The sequence below is a fragment of the Oreochromis niloticus genome, linkage group LG9, assembly GCF_001858045.2.
Source record: "Oreochromis niloticus isolate F11D_XX linkage group LG9, O_niloticus_UMD_NMBU, whole genome shotgun sequence".
NCBI classification, from domain to species: domain Eukaryota; kingdom Metazoa; phylum Chordata; class Actinopteri; order Cichliformes; family Cichlidae; genus Oreochromis; species Oreochromis niloticus.
The window spans coordinates 15,216,727-15,237,764 of NC_031974.2; the positions used below are offsets into that span (position 1 = coordinate 15,216,727).

General features: G+C 41.6%; 1 protein-coding gene across 3 annotated transcripts in view; it reads right to left on the reverse strand.

Annotated features, from left to right (window-relative positions):
• pou6f2 (POU class 6 homeobox 2) overlaps nucleotides 1-21,038 on the reverse strand; it is a 78,796-nt gene that overhangs the window by 35,902 nt on the left and 21,856 nt on the right. For 2 of the 3 annotated variants that reach the window (XM_025910126.1, XM_025910127.1), the window contains 2 exons: nucleotides 18,352-18,449; nucleotides 12,947-13,166 (listed from right to left, as the gene is read on the reverse strand). In XM_025910126.1, coding sequence (XP_025765911.1) covers nucleotides 12,947-13,166; nucleotides 18,352-18,449 — 318 coding nt within the window. Of the gene's footprint in view, nucleotides 1-12,946; nucleotides 13,337-18,351; nucleotides 18,450-21,038 lie in introns of those variants that run through there. The other variant, XM_025910128.1, reaches the window with a different exon arrangement.

Below are 21,038 nucleotides of genomic sequence, written 5' to 3' on the forward strand. Positions count from 1 at the left end.
AGTGTTGTCACAACTTGCCTATGTTAATGTTTCTAATGAGGAATGAGCCAGATCATGCGGCGCTATGATCAGATGCAAGCGAAACTCAATTTTAAACTTTTAACGACAATCATTTGGGACTCCGAGACACCAGCGCTGAGAAGTCTCAGGCCTTCAACCTCAGCGCTTTGAGAAACTGTCTGCTATCTCTCTTTCAGAGCTTCTTCTTTTTTTTTTTTTTGCTTTAGTGCCAAAGTAGAAATCAACTGTTATCTCTGACTGTCCTGGCCCAGGCTTGTGAAGTAGTGGAGGACGAAGCGAGACTGATTGTCAGAGGTCGAAAGGCTAGGTCAAAGCCGGCTCGTTCGTCAGACAAAATGCTATTTTTGTTTCCTGTGCGGTTGAGTAGTGGGGTGGGAGGGCGGGCAGTCTGCTCTCTCATTACCAGTGCTATCTCAGTAGTCACTGCCAACCCACCTATTACAGCACTTTTCTCTCTGGGGCTGATTCAAGCTCCTTGTTTTCCTCCCGATGTACAACACCTGCCTTTGTAACTATTTCCCTTGAGTTGCCTTATACACCTTTTGCCTGTGTGCTTGTTTGTGCATATGTAAATGAGTCTGGCTACCTGTTGGTATCGTGTCATCCTAACTTCCACAGTGCATTTTTCGAGTTAAATGAAATATGAAAACATCTGTTGATGCATTTAGCCTTTCTGAAAAGCAAAAAATAGGTGGTTGTCATGTTATAGCGCTTAGAAAAGACCCGGGCAAGGCCAGCATGAAGAGTGATTGCAGGGTCATAGCAATCACGTCTACACAAAGGGACTTTGACTATCATTCATTCTATCAAACCGCACGTGATCTGTGTTGCATAAAGTACGGACAGAAGGAGTCGGAGACGATCATCTCATGTTGGAGGAATTCAGGATTTCTTGCCGTCAAAAAGGAAACGATAGTTCACAAAGCTTGGACAGAATGTACTGAGTTTTAGGACTGAATAAAATCTAATGGTACCTTTTGTGTATTCATGCATGCACACTGGCTTTCATATGCATCTCTTCCTTTAAAGCCAAGAAAAAGTTCTTCATCTAACTGCTGCTGTGCTATCTGGATGTCTTTAGCCTCACTTAGGAGACGAGTGCAGTAAATTAAGAGCTAATCAGAAGCTACAGAGGAGTCTTTCCAGGTTGATGAAATTGTCCTATGTGACCCACCCTGTATTTTTAGGAACTGCTCTCGTCTCTAAACACGGCTGTCATTCTCCGACGAGAGAGGTGAGGGGGGGACAAACAAGCTCCCCATTACTGCTCTGCCTCACGTTCCTCTATGGGAGTCCATAAACCACTGTCTCAATTGCCTTTTCAGTGAGTCACACTGATAATTACTCCACTGGAGGTAAGGAGATTTAGACTCTATGAGATCTGGTAATTATGAAGGTGGTCAAGGGAAGGTCATTTTTTACTCTGTGGATTAGATCGGCGCGCTCGCACACTGATGAAGGGGATAACATCACTGTTTCTGTGCTCATTTCCTTGGTGAAATGTTAACTTTTAGTTCACTTTCATAACACTGATTACGCGTCAAGGTAATTATTTCTATTACTGGTCATTCTGTCTGTCTTTTTTTTAATTCAAAAGTGATTTATTAAAACACAGAAAGATGAAAAGAAAGAAAGAAAGTGGCATCAGAGGTAGAGCATTTAGTATTAACCTGATAAATGACAAAAGGTATGAATTTGTGTAAAAAATGGACACAGTTTAGCACAGGAAACATTTATTTTTGTTTCCTAAAGGCCATACTGATGAGAAAAGCAAACAATAGAGGTCAGTTATCTTAAACTTCCTGAATTTAGTATACATGCTAGAATATTTTATAGCTTCATCAGAGTCTGGAAATACTTTCTTACGTTTCATAAAGCATTCATTTGGTGCCTACTGAGTTCGAAATGAAAATCTGACTTGCTTAAAACAATCCACTTATCATAACTATCATACTAACATTTAAATTCACCTACATCTATCTAATTTTCTGACAATGGACCACTGCTTGCATGAAACACGATATGTTATAAAATTGCGTCAACTGTTTTACTCTGACTTGAGCTTTAATATAAGGACCTGCATCACTGAATCAAGTAGAAATTAGACTTACATTTACTATTTATGAATAAAGGAATAATGGATCATTCCTGAGGATCATTGCTTCCTTTTTTAATAAGTAGCACAGACTCATTACAATCATTCACCTTAAAATTTATTAACACAATGGTTGGTTTAAAATAAGTTTTTTAAGACACTGCAGGCCATAAACTCTGATCTTAAATGTGCCGAACCAGCAAAACTCCCCTTTGTGTCAGTGTACAGAAGTTTAGGTAAATGTTTAGTTTAGCAGTGCAATTTCAGCAGTGTGTCTCAGTTTCTCTACATGATCAAGAAATGCTGCTGTAGTAAAGAAAGAAATCTGTCAGCATGACTCTTTGGACTTGAATTGTTAGAAATTCACATGTAAAATTACAGGAAGAGTTCATTACCCATAAAACCTCCTATTTCTTTTCCCCCATTGTAGTCCCATTGTAAAAATATAAAATGTATATAGTAAATAGTGAAAACATGAATTTTTATGTCACTGAATTGTTTATCAGTCACTTAATTGCTTTGGTTTAGTATGAACGGCTGTTGGAAAGGTCTTTATTAGTGGGAAAAGCTGTAAAACTTATGAAAATACAGTTAAAACTTCAAAAATTAATTCAGTACCTTCCTTCACTTGTTCTAAAGCACATCCAGTGGGCCGAATTAGAGTCTTAGCCAGGCCAATTCTGGCCCCTGGACTTTATGTTTGATACCCTTGATTTAGACTTTCAAATAAAGGCATCAGTACTGAAAACTCTAATACTAATACTGTATTAAAAAGTAAAAGTATGAAATACTTATTAGCAAATCTACCTTAAGTAAAAGTAATAATAAAGGAGAAACTTTCCCCTGTGATTTCTGTGTATAGTAAAGGCGTATAGTTTACTCACAGTAATTTGCTGTGTAAGGGTTATTTTTATGGTTAAAAGCAGTCTGTTTACACCTCATACACTGGAGACTATGATAACAATGCTAATTAAAGTTTTATATATTAATTCTTTGTTGTTGCCTAGATCTCTAATGCCTGCTGATCAATACTTGTTGGCTGTACCTAGATCCAACTTAAAGACAAAAGGTGACGGTGCTTTTGGGTTTGTGGCCCCCCGATTGAGGAACTCCCTTCCATTGGACCTGAGATCTGTGGACACCGCTGATACCTTTAGTAATAAACTTTAGACCCACCTGTTCAGGCTTGCTTCTATTTAGTTTTATCTATTTGCTGCAAACTGCTTGTCAGTTGTTCAGTGCGTTTGTACATGTTGCTGCTAAAGTGAAGGTTTTTATTTCAGAAAAAACTACGATTTTTCCGTGCAGCAACCAGCTGGCTTTAATAACGTCTCTTTTCTTGAGTGAAGAAATTACAAATCATTGAGTGGCCCATTTAGTTTTAAAGGCCATGAAACGCAACAATGTAGTTTGGTATTTCGGCAAAAAATGGAAATAATCAAGTGAAGCATCTCATATTTGTGCTTAAATCCCTGAAATAAAAGTTAAGCTAGAGTTAGAAAGAAAAAGGCTTAGAAAAACAAACACGTTCTCACTCAGAGCTTCTTTTTTTTACAGCTTGCAGCATATTTGTGTTACATTCCTTCACCGGCGAGTGCATACAGCTGGTAATCACGTTAAGGGGATGGAGAATAGATACCTGCGTTGGCAATGGTTGGAATGAACACGTGGAAAATGAAACGTTAAAGGAGCTCGAGAACTACTGAATAAAAACATTACTCAGAGAGCCACAGCAGGCAATATCAGCATTTCAGCTGCAGGAGGAACTCAGCGACTACAAAAAGAAAGAGAGAGAACGAGAGAGAAAAAAAATATAGGTAGTTAAGATTTGAGCGGAGTCGCAGTTACAGGATTTTGGAGAGTAAACCACATCGCTTGTAGGGATCCAGAGATAATGCTTTCACTTTGTGATGCAAGGCAATATCAAGCAGTGTTGCAGGATTCTCACTCTGGGGGAAGCATTTCAAAGAATCAAATCCTCTCCATGGAGTTGTTACACATACAAGAAAATCCCTGTGTGCTCGATAACGTTGCCCTTTTGGTGTTGCTTACGCTTTGTTATTGATTTCCAAAGTGTGGTCCGGGAACCTCTGGGGGGGGGTCCCGACAAAGTTCCAGGAGGTCCTAAGCAAAAAGAGTGAGACCGAATTTACTTTCCCTCTGATTTCAATCCTTAAGATTTTTATTTTTTCATTTTTGTGCAGTGATCTTACAGGTGAGGGTTTTTAAAGATTAAACCAAAGCGACTAATTAGTTTATCTCGCTTTGCTTGAAAGTTTCTTAAATTAAGTGGCAAACTTTCTGCACTAATCCTAGTTTCAAACATTTCTTATAGTTGTCTCATTAAAATCTCATTAAATACATAAAAGAAATACTTTATTTTGTCTAAAGCAACTATAACGGCTTCATTTATGACCAAACCTTCACATTCTGAGATATTTTCAGGCTCCATTCAAACACACTCCACATAAACAGTATGTAATGCAGTGAAACCCAGTATGGGGTCTCCTGCTTTTGTCCTTCAAAGTCCAGAAGGTGTTGAGCCCCCCCACCCACGCTCCCCCTTCCTGAAAAGAGCCTGTCTGCCTGGCAGGACAGACCGGGTTATTACAGCGTGTTCATGGTCCCATCATGTGTCGTCAGACCAAAGCGGAGGCCGCGAGTAAAAGCCTCATGCAAAATTTATGTTCATGCGGCTGTTTCAGTGGGTGGAAAAATCAATATTGCGGGCCTGATGCACGGAGATGACTGAGTGCTCTCTGACTGACAGTAAAAGCTGAAAGAGATTGAGGGGCTGCATTTACTGCTCTAGAAATGGAGTGGAGTAGAGTCGCCCTAATAGTCTAGTTCACCTTAAATTTGAATTTCATTGTGGATTATTTTGGTAACAACTTGAATACTGAGGGGTTGAAGAATTACTCCATTAGATTAAAAAGAGGACTAAGCAGGATTGTTTCCAAATCATCTCGAGCACATCTTGCATTGTGGCTTCTGAGCAGCTACAGTATTGTATATTATGGGGTTATTAAGCCTTCCCTTCCTTCCCAACTTACACAGATATAAAAATGATTGTAGAATAATCAAAAGACAATGTGGGTATGAGGAGGACATCACAGGGCTTTTGTTCTGCGCTGCTTCGCTTACATATGCTTTTGATAACGTGCCACATACCCACAGTGCATTTGGGGAGGAATGTGAGAAGAGAGCAAAAAGAAAGTGAGAAAAAGAAATTCAGTGGGATGAAATAACCCCAAACAATGGGATTTGCTTTCCATTCTTCTGCCTCCATCTTCTGTCTTTAATTATTCCCTTTGGTTGTCTGAGGGAGCGTGTAAGCACTTTCACACAGCACAACATGCCCAGCAGCACAACACTGTCTGCCTTAGTGATGTGGAGACTTCTGAGTGACACTGAGCCTCTTGTGATTATTAATGCTGTTTAATACAACACAGAGCAGCCACTATGACTGAGGGAAAAAACAGATTTCAAAATGCATGCATTCAAAATGCAATGTGAATGGAATTATGTACTACATGAGCACTGAGCACTTGAGATACACCCCCCCCCCCCCCCCTTTTTTTTCTTTTCCTTGCTACATAAACAATGTGTACACCACAAAATGAAGGCTAATGTTTTGTAGACGCAACGATAACAAGCGGCCCAGTGTGCTTTATTTTTGCACACAGCATTTAATGGAACCACAGCTGATCCTGGTGGGATCCTTTGTGCCGGTTTAGTAGTTTCTTCCTGAATCGCATATGAGATATTTGAGAGCCCAGAACGATGTATGATGAATGAAGTAGCATGCTACTTATACGCTTATCGTGCTCACTGACTAGCAACAGGTTCAGCAAAGGGCAGCGGCAGTAAATGAAATTCCGCACCAGGACAATATATCATCAAAAGAAATGTATGCACCCGAAACTTACAAGCCTTCTTCGGATGCGGACAAGGTGCCTGACGGGGTTGGGGGAAGGGAGAGGCGGAGGGGATAGTAAGGAGAAAAAGAGGGGAGGGGGGTGGCTGAAGAGAAAAGAGGGGAGGGTTTTCCTTTTTTTTATTTCTTCTTCTTCTTTTTTTCCTGGATGGGTGAAGAGCAAAGCAATGGGAAGCAGCAGCAGCAGATTTTGTTGAATCAGTTCTATTTCCATACTGGCTGATCTGTGTCTTTTAACCATTTCACTGCAGCTGGAAAATGAAAGTACCAGGGCTAATTTCACAGTGAGAGCTCACTGAACAAAACCCCCCACGGTCTGTGGCAAAAGGTGCTAAGTCTACTTTCTCATTGTGAATTACGGCAGTGTAATTCAGGAAACAGCCTTGTGTATGACAGAGAAGAGTAGGAAAAAATGTCCAGAGGAAAAAGAGGAAAAAAATGCAAGAAAAGCCTTTTTTTCCTCCCCCCTATACCCTCACATGTACTTAGTGAGTCCTTCTTATGATCTGTAAGTATCAGATACCTCTCTCCAAACATGCCGTCCTGTACTAATGCCACGGGATCCATCTGTGATGTGTCTGCAGTTAGTCCAGGAATAGCACCCGCGGGACTTGCGCACTCCTCAGGCCTCCTGCGGGACCTTTTAAGCTGCATTGATACTGATAAAAGCCCCCACAAATCTGGCCCCAAGATACCTCAGCCATTAATTAAGGTAATTAGGCCCTGGTCAGCAATTAGTAACCACAGATAGCTTTTAGCTGGTGAGGGGTTTGGTTCCACACCATCTGCTGACAAATGTCACCACGGACTCTTTGGTTTCACACACGGGGAACCGGAGAGCTGTGTTTAAAATTGACCTCTGTGTGATCCAGACTCCCACAGCTCCTCTACTGCCGCCGCCGCCGCCGCTGCTGCTGCAGGATCACTTTGTTTGTTCTTCTCTCAGGTTTTTTGCTTCTTTTCTCTTTCAAACACGAAAGAGCGAGCTCTATGAAAATCCATACATGTTGTACACGGTCAGAGTGGGAACAGGAAACGTTCACTGCACAAGTTATTGAACAAAATTAAAACGTCTGGGCCCAGTGTAAGGAGTATTGATCAGAGCGTAATGCTACATTGATTTGCTAGTATTATTAAGTCCATTATAGATCTGTTTTGATAACATTTTACTTTATATTATAATGTTATGTGCATATGTACTTAGTGTGAGTCAATTATGCAGATAGGTATAAAACATAACAGTGACAACACAAACACCTCCGGAAATCATTAAGAAAAAGCAGAATAGACCTGCTGAATAAATCTGGGAGAAACATTTGTGCCCTTTCTACTAATATCAAAACACAGCAGCGTGCGTGCTTCATCCGGTGGCACAGGTATGTGATATAAGGCGCCCTGACTGATAAAAAGCAGGCTGAACACACACGTTCAACCTCAGAGGACACATCACGCAATAACTCACATTATTGGGGAATGGGAAATAAAGGATGCCGCTGTGCTGCTTTACACAATTCCACATTTGAAGCAATCGGTGATAACACCATTTTCATTCCAGTTCAGTCCCATAAAATTACCATTAACATTACAACTCATGCAGAACACAGATAAATGTAAAATGTCACCCAGTTCTGCCAGGCAGGACTTCCAGTTCCACAAGATTACCATCTCTGTCTGCTCTCTCCCACTGCACCTTGTCTAATATTTCATTTACAACATTTCATAAGTTCATTTTCCCCTCACTGACCATGTAAATCACAAATCAATTTTCATTTAAAATGCTTGACTACAGATTGTTGCTGAAAGCTCCTGAATTGCGCCTCAGCAATATGGCAGACCTTTAGCAAATCTTTCGGAAGCGGTGTGGTCAGAGGAGGGAGGCTAAAAGTGAGATGTAATTTCCACAAAACAACTCTGGGGCCGAGTGGTCAAGGCATTTACTGGAAAGACTTTACAAGTGCTGAAATGCCACGAAAACAATGTATTGTAATTTATACCCCATTCAATATTCCCTCATTTAACTGGTCCACTCGACGGGAACGATTATAACAGATGAACTCTATTGATTGTGCATAATTGTTTGGAATATTAATCAACACGTGCAGCTATCATGGTGTAAGATGATTTAATTGAGAGTGTTAGGATAAGATAATTGAGATTTTATTCAAAAATGGTTAATTTGGCTAAATGAAGCCAGCAGTGTGGCTGTTTCACGTTTAGAAACTTAATTACAGCAGCTAGTGGGTAATCTCTTTTAGCTCCGGAGCTCGGGGAATAGCGAATAGCCGGATTGCTCCACGTGTTTTTGATTATTCACATAACTGGAAGCTAATTTCAGAATTTGCCATCTAGAAATTCCGCCTCCTAATTCGGAAACCGATCCTCTCCTAATCCACGCCGCTTTATAGCCACCCTGAGTAAAATCCATTAAAATGAATGCATCACACTGCCTGCACACACAGCGCAGACGGACACTGTGCGATGGTGAGCGACCGCCTTGTAGACTGTGTGTTTATGGCAGGTGGTTTTGCAAAAAGCCTCCCTCAGTGTTTACCAGTGAGGGCAGATGTCAGGGTTTGCTGTGGAGGAGCAGACACAGCCACATCTGATTAACAATATTATTGTCCTCCTCCACACCGCCATAAAGACTCATCCCCTCCCCTCTCCCCTCCTCTCCAAGCCTCCCCCTTTTTTCTTTCCTTTCTTTCTATTTCGGGCTCTGGCAGCGTGCTGTCCTGTGGCATGGCTGAACCAGAGTGACACTGCCACCATCCATAGAAACAAAAAACGAGCCAAGAGCCGGAAGGTTAACAGACACACACACACACACGTGCAAAACAACGGTTTCTTACCAGACACAAAACACAGAAATGTCTGGGGATGCATACATAAAAAAAAATCATACTGTATGTTCAAGAAACACAGAGGATCGTTGTTTTTTTAAGCAATTATGGAAAATATGTAACTTGAATACAGAACAAATGATTAGCATGGCTGCAACAAGTGAAGCAGCAGGAGGTGAAATTTACTTACATCTCAGCTTGAAAACAGACATCAGAGTATAAATGAGCCTCATGGGAGAGAGAGAGTGTGTGTTTATATGTGCATCAAACCCGTGTGGTTGATCCTAACCCTCTTAATGCTCTCCTGTTTGTTCTGATTGGCGATTTTTTTCCCCCTCTTTTCTCCTTTCTGTCGCCAAACTGTCACGAAGGCACTAACCCGGCACGTTTCCGAGCTTCTTATTGAAGACAAACAATAAACCACTGGCAGATATCAATGGCAGAGATGAGAACTCGGGTGCCATATCTGCTGGGACTGGCTGGCGAACCTGCCTCTGCCTGCGCTTCATCTCCAGCAGCACCTCTCACTCTCAATTATTTGGCTGCTGTCACAACAAATCAATCAAATTACCGCTCCAGGACTGTGTGCAGCTGCTCCTATTGCACCGCTAGTTGCATTAGCTTTGAAATGTATGAGGTCTACATTTTATCACTGTTATTTATTTAATGCGGCTCTCTCCCCTGCGAGTCATCTTACAACCACAGCAAAGTTAAATCATTAAAGGACGACGTGGAATACATACTGCTCGAGAACACTTCAAATTAAACAGTGATAAGGGAGAAGGGATGGGTTTGGCCTCTATTGTGTTAAGATGGCAGATGCGGGTGAGGAAGTGTGGACCGCTTGCGCGTGGCGCTTCCTAATGCACTCTTCTACTGGCTGAATGTGCCCACAAACAGCAGCGGCTCGTTTCTTTTCTCTTCTCCCACCCCCAAAATGATTTGAAACACACACAAGAGAAAAACAGCCGCACAATGAGCGGCTGCTGTGTTTGTAACAAGCCCAAAAAGAATATCTGAAACTCTCCGGCTCTGCTAATGTAATGGCTAAAGGGACACGGAGGCATTCCCACAGAGGACAGAGGAGGCAGAGGTAGTCAGCGGCCCGGCCCGGTGAGCTAACCTCTTAAAGGAGCAGCAGTCAGCTGAGGCAGAAGAGATGCAGTCTGACATGTCTAACTAGTGTGGAAACATTTGGCTCTTCCCCCCCAGGAGCCCACCCTTTGGTGGTGTAATGAGCAGAGTGATTTCCCTAATTTGTATCACGGCAAAACCCACAACCTGCGAACGACACCGCTGAGCGTTTTCATCAAAACGGCAGACATGCCTTTGATTGGCACTGACACGGGGTCTCATTACTGCAGGTGAGTGGGATGCCGACCTTTATCAGGAAGCTTGAGTGCTGTTTTGTGTTTCCTGCGGACGAGTACAGAGGAACAATGCTCTCACCTCACCATTAGAACTCGGCTCTCTGATGTGATGTGCTCCCTGGCTTTCTGCTGAGAGCAAATAAGATGGGATATGCTTATTAATATGAAAGCGCTCCGGTAAACTAGCTTCTTGCATTACCTTTGAGTGAGTCGTAGAGGAGAGGAGTAGACAGATGAGACTTTGTTCTGCTTCCTCCCAATGAGCATTACATGTATAGAGCTTTGAAACAACTAGTTTTACAAGTATGGTAATCATGCTTTGCTTGTTATGAAGTAAAGGCCTATTAAAAATGCAGCAGAAAGGTAGCATCATATTCAAGACCAGAAATCTGCAGATGTCTGCATCAGTCGTGCATACTTAGATCTGAAATTGTGAAAATCATGTATGATTTTTTTTATTTTTATTCCTATCAGCCGTCATATTTACAGACCTCTAGCATGACCCAACCTAGTTTTTGCCTCTGTGAAGTCAGCTAGAATTGTGTGCACTCTGTCACAAAAGATAACTTTCTCCCTTGTTTAGTTTCATTGGGGATTTGTTTTTACTGCATGTTTGCAGGCATAAATCATTCTGACAAATAACCAGTTACACTGGTGCTTGTGTTTACTGAGTCTGCCACAAGATGCTGCTCAGTTTTATTTAAGCAACTGCTCCAACTTTATAGCACAACCCCATTACAGTGATAGTTATTCATCACAGTCTGAGAGAGCTGCCCTCCTAAAGCTAGCACAAGTCCAGCCGGTTCCCTTCTGTCAACATTTATTCTCACAGAGCCAGCTTTGATTAGCCTGATCAAAAACGCTGCGGTTACTGTTTCTCTTTTTACTTCATTTCCCTCATTAAAGGTTAATATAAAAATGCAAAAAGTGCATGCACTGAAATCCTTAATTTCATCTAATATAGCTAGTGAAACATGACATCCTGACAATGTACAGAGATTTAATGTATCTAATATCCTCTGTCCTAAACCGCCCACTCCACAAGACAAACAGCCTTATTAGTTGGTCATTAGCTGCCTCATTACATTTAAATACAGCCATTGGCTGGGCTCCTCCCAGAGTCTCATTACTGTGCCTCACTGTTGTCTTCTGTCTGATCTGACACTAATTAGCGAGCAGCGTGAACGCTGTAAACTACACTCGCTCCCAAAGTCGTGAAATGAGCCGACTGCTCCCTGGCGACGGTGCGGCATCGTATTATATGTGTGATTAATCAGGCCTGGAGGGTCTGGGAGGGGGAGCGAGGGGGACACGGGGGCAGAGGCCAGAGCTGCAGTTGTCTGACAGAGGTGCTGTGCCAGCAGGCCTCATTCAGCGGAGCTGTGATGAACTCAGACAGGGGAGAGTGGAGGAGCGCAGCGTGGCCAGAGGGGCCCGGACACAGTCAAGACATTTAGCTTCACTCGTGACTTGTGTCACTTTCTCTCCACGGAGGTCCCTTCAATGAATCCCCTTCAGATAAGAGGACGTGCGAACAGGCAGTCTGTCAGTCTGCACGCTTAAAAAAAGATCTGCCACAGAGGCATTTCTCCACAACAGTTTTTTTTCCCCCTCTCTCTCTCTCTGTGTCTCTGATGGCTGTAGAATTTTATCAGGACATTGGGCTCAGACTCTTTGTTGGTTTGTTTGGCAGTGGACAATATGGATGACTGAGAGGTGTTTGTTTTGGTGTTCTGACACCCTGACAATGTGTTTGTCGATCAGTTCATCGGATCGCTGAAGCCTCCGGGTTGTCCCTCACGCGCCACGAGGAAGATCTGTTGAAGTGTGAGTCAGACGGGCCTGCTGGGCCCATTATCGTCCACTACTGACGGATACATTGAAGGGCTCGCTGGATAGATGCGGGTTTATTAAAAGCTCTGCCCACAGCGATGGCTGCTGTTATTTATGCATGTTTGTGTCCATTAGGCTTCTACCTCCACATTTCCTCACTCAGGGCATCTGTCCATCCATTTCCCCACATGAAGGGAGACTTCCCTGCACTTTGTGCTGCACTGGCATTATTGTAATCTCCCTCCTAAAAACACACTGCTTTACATGTAGCCTGGCATCTTTTTACATTAGTGCGGCTCTCTCATCTAAGATTTATGACTGACGGTTTCCCCATCCCTCAATCTAATGGTATAAAAGAGACAATGTTTTAAACATTAAAATGAAAACCATTTACAACTATGATCAAAAGAGAACACTTGGGCATTAAAGTTTAAAAGGCAAGGATAAGTACAGCCATGTGGATGGACAGATGAGGTGGAAAAGAGATAAAAAAGTGAAGTACAGTGCACTCTTATGCACAGGAAAGAGGCATAAAGTGCTTCTGTGCTGCACTGCAAAACGCTGACCTGTAATTAATATGGTTGTTCCTCTGGGCAAGTCGAGGATAGCTGCTTTTTGGGATCTAAACCCCTCAAGGACTCTTACCTGGTCAAGACCTCTAAAGCATTTTGTTGGGGAAAAAACATTGTTCAGTGGCTTAAAATGAATGCGCACCAAACTCTTACTTGTTTTATGTATTACTAATAATTCCCGAATCGTCTGCTCTACACGAATACGAGGCAATAACAATTCCTGAGAGTAGCTGGGTCATTTTTCTGCAGCTTCTTGTCTACAGCTCCCTTTTTCTCACCTTGCAGGTTCTGGAGGGGGAGCGTCATGATGCCCCCCGCAGCAGCAGCAGCCACCAGGCTCTGGATGTTGGCGGTGGGCAGGGAGAGAACCAGGCCCTGCTGCCCGCCCAGGTGCCCGCCTGCATTGAAGGGAATGAGGATGGGCTGGTTCATGCCTGGCGCCGCCCCGGACATCACGCCACCTACTGTGTTAGCCAGTTGCTGCGCCACCAGGAGAGACTGAAGAGGGCACACATAAAAAAAAACACACACACACACACACACGCATAACATCACAGGTCAGATAATCGCAGATGCTTTTTTTTAAAATGTGATAAAAGTAAGGTTTAATACATCACTCTATATATTTCTATGTGTGTGCAAAATAGAATGTGTTTATGATCTTAATACTTTCAATTATTTCAGATTTTACACACACACACACACACACACACACACACACACACAGACAGACACACACACACCAATGAAAGTCTGCATGAATATTATAAATTCAGTATTTTGATTAAAGTTGCAACTTTAAGCTATAGTTTTATTTAGACCCACTTTAGAAATTACTAATGCCAAAATGATTTCATAAAGCAAACAGTAAAACATTTAGTGTGATATGGTTAAATATATTGTTAAGACAAAGTACTGTGCTAAAGTCTTGAGGCCCTTGTTTCTTTAAATGTTGCTTCCAAGGTGTCAGATTTTCATGTCATCCTTTGAAATCAATGAAAGGATGTCAGGAGAAAAGCACAACTGAGTGTCTATAGCTATCAGTAAAACATGGTGGAGGCTCTGTCATGGTTTGGGGCTGCAGTGGTGTTGGAGATCTTCTCTAAACTGATAGAATTATGAACAACAAAAAGTATCATCTGATTTTGATTTACCTTCCAGTACTATCTGGAAAGCATCTGATTGGCAACAGATTCATTTTTCAGCACGACAATGACCCCAAAGAGTCATGGATCGGCCTCCCCAGAGCTCGGACTTTAATGTTATTGAAGCAGTGTGGGATCATCTTTAAAGAGAACAAACTGGAGCTAACATCCAAAGCAGAGCTTTGAAGCCTGAAGAACTACTCCTGAAGACTATTTAGAAATTACAATAACATTTGCCTAAGAGAGTTCAGATTGTGTTGATCACACCAAATATGCAGTTTTAAGCCTGTTAGACTCTGCTTTTACCTTATATATTACATTTCCATGTATATTTGAATGTGTTTCAATAAATTACTGCACCTATTTCCCAGAAAATAAAGACTCTGCATATTAAGTGATGAACATACGCGCTATTTTAAAATCCTGACATGCTTAATGGAGACAAGTACAGCAGATGTTCCTTGACTTCATAACCAATCAGTGTGTTTTGATGAATGCAGCTGTTTTGCAGCTGAAAGCTGTGCTGCTTTGCTGTGTCACAGACTGACAGTCAAAACACACTGCTGTTGGTACTGACAGAAATCAAACCCCATCTTTGTGAAAGAGCTGTGAATTTTTTCCTTTCACAGAAATGCAGTGATTCATGTTTCATCCCACTGAACAAATCCCTGGTACCACGGAATAATGTGCTTGAAATACACAGTCTTTTTTTTATAACGTAGCAGTACTTTGCCCTTTTGATGAGGGATATAACACATCACTCTCGTCTCTTCATGTATCCATTCATTCATATTAGTTAAAGTGGAATCGCTGCAGTCATACCCATAGAGGAAAAGATAAGTTATCACAAGTATCGCTCTGAGATATTTTGCACACTTGAAGCTCTCTTCAAATGTATTTTCCGAGGAAGTGGGGCTGGGAAAAATACACCTACACGTTTTTCGTCGAGAGTTTTGAGCCCAAAGTAGGAAGGTTTGTGCCATGGCTCCACGAATACACACAAAATGACATATTAATTTGCATTTATTCTCATTAAGCACTGATTAAAATTGGACTGAAGACATTTAAACGTGGAATTTGAGTTGTTTGGGAGTCAAATAATAAAAGCGCGTTGTCACTTTGTGTTGTGTCCCCAACAAAGCAGGCTGCTTTGGACATTAGTAGGTGAGCCTGGGCGCGCTGTGGTGCGACTTAAGTTCACAAAGCTTTAACTCCAATTGTCAGCTATCTGCTTGCGTTTTGCATGGTGTGTCTGCAGCTTGCACAGGATGCAGAACGGGCTGACTGGTGTGAAGCGGGCCCACCCTGCTCTCGAGCCTGGTGCTCGTAGGTGACAGGCGTGTCACTGTGATAACCTTGTGTGGTGCAGAACGCCCGCTCCCACTCCGACGTACATGTGATCGCAGTTTAAGAGGTACAAGGTCACGTCGGTTTAAAGCCAAAAAGCATGGCTAAAATATCCGCACTAAGAGACAAATGAACACCAGTTTGTGTTTCTGAGCTGTTAAAAGGATAAAAAAAAAAAGAGAAAAGCTTGTAGAGGTGAACGCTGCTGGCAGGAGTTTTCACACGCACGCTGTAAAGGATTCCTCTTTCTCAACATTTGCTTTGATACGCAGCAACAGTGCATAGCATATGACAAACTGACGCTTCTGACAGCATTCGAAATGACATTTGCCATTAACTTTAAAAAATGAATTAATAATTCGGGAGCTCAAAGAATCCTCAAAGGACACTAACAAAGGCGACGCGTTTGTTAGCTGCAAGTGACACATGTTTAATCTCAGTTTTTTAACTAAATTTAATCTCAAATCGAAGCGGCGCATAATCAAAGACGCTCTTTGAACATTTCATCTCTGAATCAAACAAAATGAGATTGCCAGGCTTGACAGTAAAGACAGCCTCACATGGAAGGGAATAACATTAAAAGACAATTCTGCAATTATCAGATGTAGCCCTGATTTATTTATCATTACTGGCAGCTCTGGAGAAGCAGACAGCTGTTAGGCACGCAGGCAGCGCTGAAGAGAAAGCACTGTGGAGATTCTTTAAAGCACGAGTGAGCTCTGGGTGTTTAGGCTGTTTGTTGCGCCAGTTTAAGCCTGATTATGATCTTCATCTGCCGTGCGAGGGCTGCATATGTGCACGTCAAAATCTGAGATGAGAAAGAAGTTAGCGAGAACATAATTAGCTCAGCTTTGCAGCCATGCAGCGAGCGAATCCCCTGCATCGCTTATCCGGATTTTACAGGCAGTTCACCCTCTGCCTTTTCACCTGATCCTCTCACTCGTCCTCTCCATAGGTGCTGCTGGAAAGCTGCTGTACAGTGCTTGGCAGACCTGACAGCTGAGTGTTGAGAAGTGGTCTCCCAGGGGCCGCACAGGCGCACGGACTGGGTGTGTGTGTTCGGCTCTGGAAGGGGAAGCAGCCCCACTCAGGACTCGATGTGGTACCCAGCCTCTCTGCCCATCAGGGGAGAATAGGCCCTTCTATCTGCTTGGCAGCTCTGGCACTGAGAAATTGCCCATAATCACCCAGATAGCAGACTTTTGTCATCCTAACTGCGAGTGGGAAACAGAAGGAAGGTAGATTCATGTTGGGTAAACTACCATCGGATAATGGTTGTTCGAACAATATCCGGCTCTGGAGCGAGAATCTATCAAAACATATTGATCCTGGAACAAGAGAATTGGGTATGGCATGCGGAGCGCCTTTGTTTCTGAAAAGTGTTAGCTTCACAGAGACTGTACTGACAGCATTAATATATTAGATGGTGACTGTTGAGAGCCGCCTGCTGAGGCTCAGACTGTAACTGCTGCCTGCTTGAGAAGCTTTCTTTCTCCTGTTTATTCTTCTGTTTATTTCTTATCTAATAGTAAAACAGCACATTTGACCAGCGAGGGTATGTTATCAGAACAGCGCTTTTAATTAAGCACATTTTTTATCGCCACTTACGGCAGACTGACTCCTTCACTCGAGATTCCTCACCCTGCAAACCTTCCCAACAGACCTGAATTGCTCTCCCAACGTCTCATGTTTCCTCTTTTGTCTCTCCTGATGAGGACTGACTGTCATTGACTAACACTGAGTGCAGGGAGAATGGCCTTATTAAAGCGGGCGGAGGAAACCTGACACTCTGCGAGTGTGCATGTGTGTTGAGCGGTGACATTGAGCAACGCTAATGAGATAGATGTTCATTAAACATCGCAGAGCCACCAGGCCAATAAATCCAATCAAATAGGACAATGCCTGATTGAGCTATTAACAAGGCTGCAGGCTCAGGCTCTTTGCTCCCAACGTTGTTTTGACAGGCCCTGTATTGTCAGCTCATTAGTGCCACAACTCAATAACATTTGAAGATGATGTGTGCTGATTAAATACTTCACAATTTCACAATTTTGCTGAAAAGAATTCAGAGGATTCAGCTCAGGCGTGTTTTAGTCACCACGTGCTCTGAGATAATAAAACTCAATCTGGGTGTGTAATCTGAGTACACATAACTAGAAGACCTGTGACTCTGATGAAAGTTGGTATGCTTAAGAAAATAAAAGCGTGCCTTATAAAATAGATAGAAAGACATTATTGGCCACGGAAATCGTCCCGCTTACTAAAAATACAAAGAAAATAGATCAATTAATTTAAGAAAGGACCATTTTTAGAGACTCTGAGTCTAAATAAAGCTGTCAAGGACGTAGAGTTATCTCTTATCCACTGAGCTGGCTCATTTTGAGAACAGGTTTGAGAAATGAACAGCACACAGCATTATGTAGCAGAAGTTTTAGGCTTCATCTTTCAAACTGTTCATGAATTTCTTGCAGGGGCTCCTCCTCCTCCTCCTCCTCTGACATCAGCACCACCGGCAAAAAAATGAGTGAAAATGTATAGAACTGGTTGGAAATTTGGCGAAACCGCGATAGCAAAAACAGTAAAACTTTAATATAGCAAAAATAAAGCCTTCAGCTTCTAACTAGAAGAAATGGGGAGTTTTTTTTCTGTACTTCTGTAAGGTATCTAAGGTACCATACATATGCTTCATGCCTAATTCTTTATAATATTTAATTAAAGTGCAGTCAGTCAGTGAAAACTAATGAAACAGTCAAGATGGGGGAGACATTTGAGCGTTTAATTCTTAGCAAACAATACCTAAAGATCTCTCTTTTTTTAAAGCATTGTGTCTGGATTATTTAATTAAACTGGATGATTTCAAGAACAATTAATATTTGAAGGAAGGTTCTCAGGGGGGTTAAATATGTTCTTTGTGCATTTGAAGAGCCTCGTTTACCTTTTTTTTTGTCAGCGTATTTCCTGATACTACTTCACCAAGTGCCAGAAAAGTGCAAATGCCTTTACTTTTATTTGTCTAATATCTTATTAGTTTTCCTTTAATTAAATCCTACCTACAGTCTGTCAGCTTTATGAGCAATCCAACTTATTTAGCTGAGTATCCCAGCTTGCACCGTGTAAATGTCTCTAACTTTTAAGATAATAAAGGCTTTCATCAAGCCTGTGTTCAGATTTTTGTGTATCTTCTCACTCACCTGTGGACCCATTGGGTATGCTGGGTGAGTCTGGCCCAGCTGACTCTGCTCGGAGGGACTGCTGCTGGCGTCAGACTGAACCGATCCGTCACGAGCTCCTGAAAGAGCAACAGGCAGAGAGAGCCATGTAGCAGAGTCCAAAGAAAAAGGGAACAAAACAAACAAACAAAAATGAAATCCACCTGAGATCGAGGCAGGCTGGATAAGTAGATAAATGCACGGCACACGGCACACTGCGATGTTACAACACAGAGTCTCGTACAGAACAGAGGAGGGCAGCTGGGGAAAGGAGGGGTGGGTGGAATTTGTATTTAAGTGCTTTATCAATAACCGCTGTAGCACTGAATAAATTACCAACCAGCGGAGAGGCTCATTGATGGGGGATGATGCATACTGGCGGGTCCCCGATGGCCTAGATTACCGCTGAGAGATAGAGCTCCACCACAAATGCAGGGGCCATATTATTCAGCCATTTACATCACTGAGTATCACTCATCTAAACCCACCACACCCCCCCTGCTCTGGGCCTGCAGCTATGAGACACAATTAGACCTGTTTGCTATGAGGGCAGAGTGGAGCGAAGCAGACAGGGACATGATAATAAGCTTGCTGATGGCTGCAGGGAAAATAAAGGGCACCGATGATTGGTTATCAAAGCAATCCCTATCTGAGAGAATCTCCCAGCAGTCCTCTGAGTGTGGACTGCTCTAAAAGGTCCAAAAGGCTGATTTGACCCTCACCCTTTGACCCCAATGATATGGAGATCATGTGACACCTTTTTATTGAGACAAAGACTTAATCGCACTTCTTGAAAAATCTTAAATGATCCTAAATATTTAGCTTCCGATTCCGGCGATTTAAAAAGAAAAAAAAAAGACCCTACAGGAAAAATCAGGCTAAAGTGCAGCAAGAAGTGTGGATTTTACAATTACACACTCTTAAAAACAACATCAAAGCTGACAAACACCTGATAAACAAGGCCCAACACACAGTAACCTTCTATTGATTTTCATGAGAAGACTTCAAATATGAGAGTTGAAAAGAAGCAGTTTCATGGTTCAGAGGATTAATGTGTTTTGAATAAGTTGGTTAAAGTGAACGCGTAGCGCTGCAGAAATGTAATCTTGCAAAACTATTACAAACAAGGTCCCTCACTTTCTTACAGTCTTCCTGTCAATACAGTAGATATCTACTCATAGATTAATCTTATTGATGGCACGTTTTATAATATTAACCTTAACCTGAGTGAACAAAGCTGCCTCTGACTGACCTTCAAGCACTTATCCGAGGTATTTGCGAGTTCTATTTGGAGACATCTTTATCAAGTGATCGTTTTTAGAGGATTTTTCTTTTTTTCTTTTACATTGTATAATATTTTGAAGAAAAAAAATGTCATCAGCGTGACATCCTGTCCTTTCCTTTTCAGCTCTGATTGATTTTTATGTAAAGGACATTTTTTGTCTCCTTTGACAAAGTTTAGTTTAGTAATTTCTACAAACTATGGGAAATGTGCGCGCTTCCTCTGAGTACCATGCGTGCTGTTAATTAATACATGATTTTTTTTTTTAATTAAAAGTGCCTTATAAATGTATTTAGTCTAAAGGTCATGAAAACCATGTCATGAATTTTCTTATTTTGCGACTTACTAAGAGTTGGAGCGTATGTGAGAACTTCCTTTTTCTGCCAAAGCTAAATCAGCTCTGCGGATTTCACCTGAGAGATTTCTGTATTCATTTATTTTTTTCTGCTCATCTTTTTGAGTTGAAGCAGACACCTTTGGGACAAACTTGATGCCTCATGCTATCATGCATCAGTTAGGGTTCAGCAATGTTTGAGTCAAAACTGATGTCTGCTTAGGTTCCTCATTAGATCTGAACAACTGTACCTACCCTACCCTATCTCAATGAGGTGAAATGGCTCATTTCTTTTCAAGTCTGATTTTTCTAAATAAAGGCCTGAAAAAGCTTCGCCGTGAACTGACAGCTGCTTATTTTTAGTCACAAATATGTCATATTATGTCAAAGATGGTGTCATTTTTTTTTAATAAAGACGTCTGGCAATAATTGGCCTTTGTTGCACTGTGGCTGTGTCACTTCCTGCAATATTTCAGATCGTCCACAGTGGAGAAATACAAAAAAACATAATATTGATGTTATGTTTGATGTTTTCTTTTTGGATGAACTTAAGTGTAAGTGCTCGCTAACGCTATGCATTTTAAGTTTTGTAGCTAATTCATAATAAAATCCAGTCTTGTTCTTGCAATTAAATGCTGAGCATGAAGAAAGTATTTACTTTGTATAAGCAGTACTTTATTTTTCCAAAATATGGAATCTTCCATGGAAATCTGTTACATAAGTAGAATATAACAAATTAAATTAATCGGTCAAATTAAATGTACTTGATTAATATACATTCAGACTATACAAGTATATTTTTCTTAAAGAATAATCTTTTGAATAAATAAACTTTTGATTTTATATATTTCAATTGCATTTTACTCAGACCTACTGCTTCATATTTACGAGGGCAAAAAAGAATGAGGTATTTGAGTGCCTCAGATACAAGTATGTAAATACTGGACTGCTTTAATCAGTTACCATTGTGTTACTTTATCTGTCAATAGATGATGGCTAAACTGACAATTATGTAAATATAAATTGTGGTAAGGTTAGAAAAGCAAAGTCTCA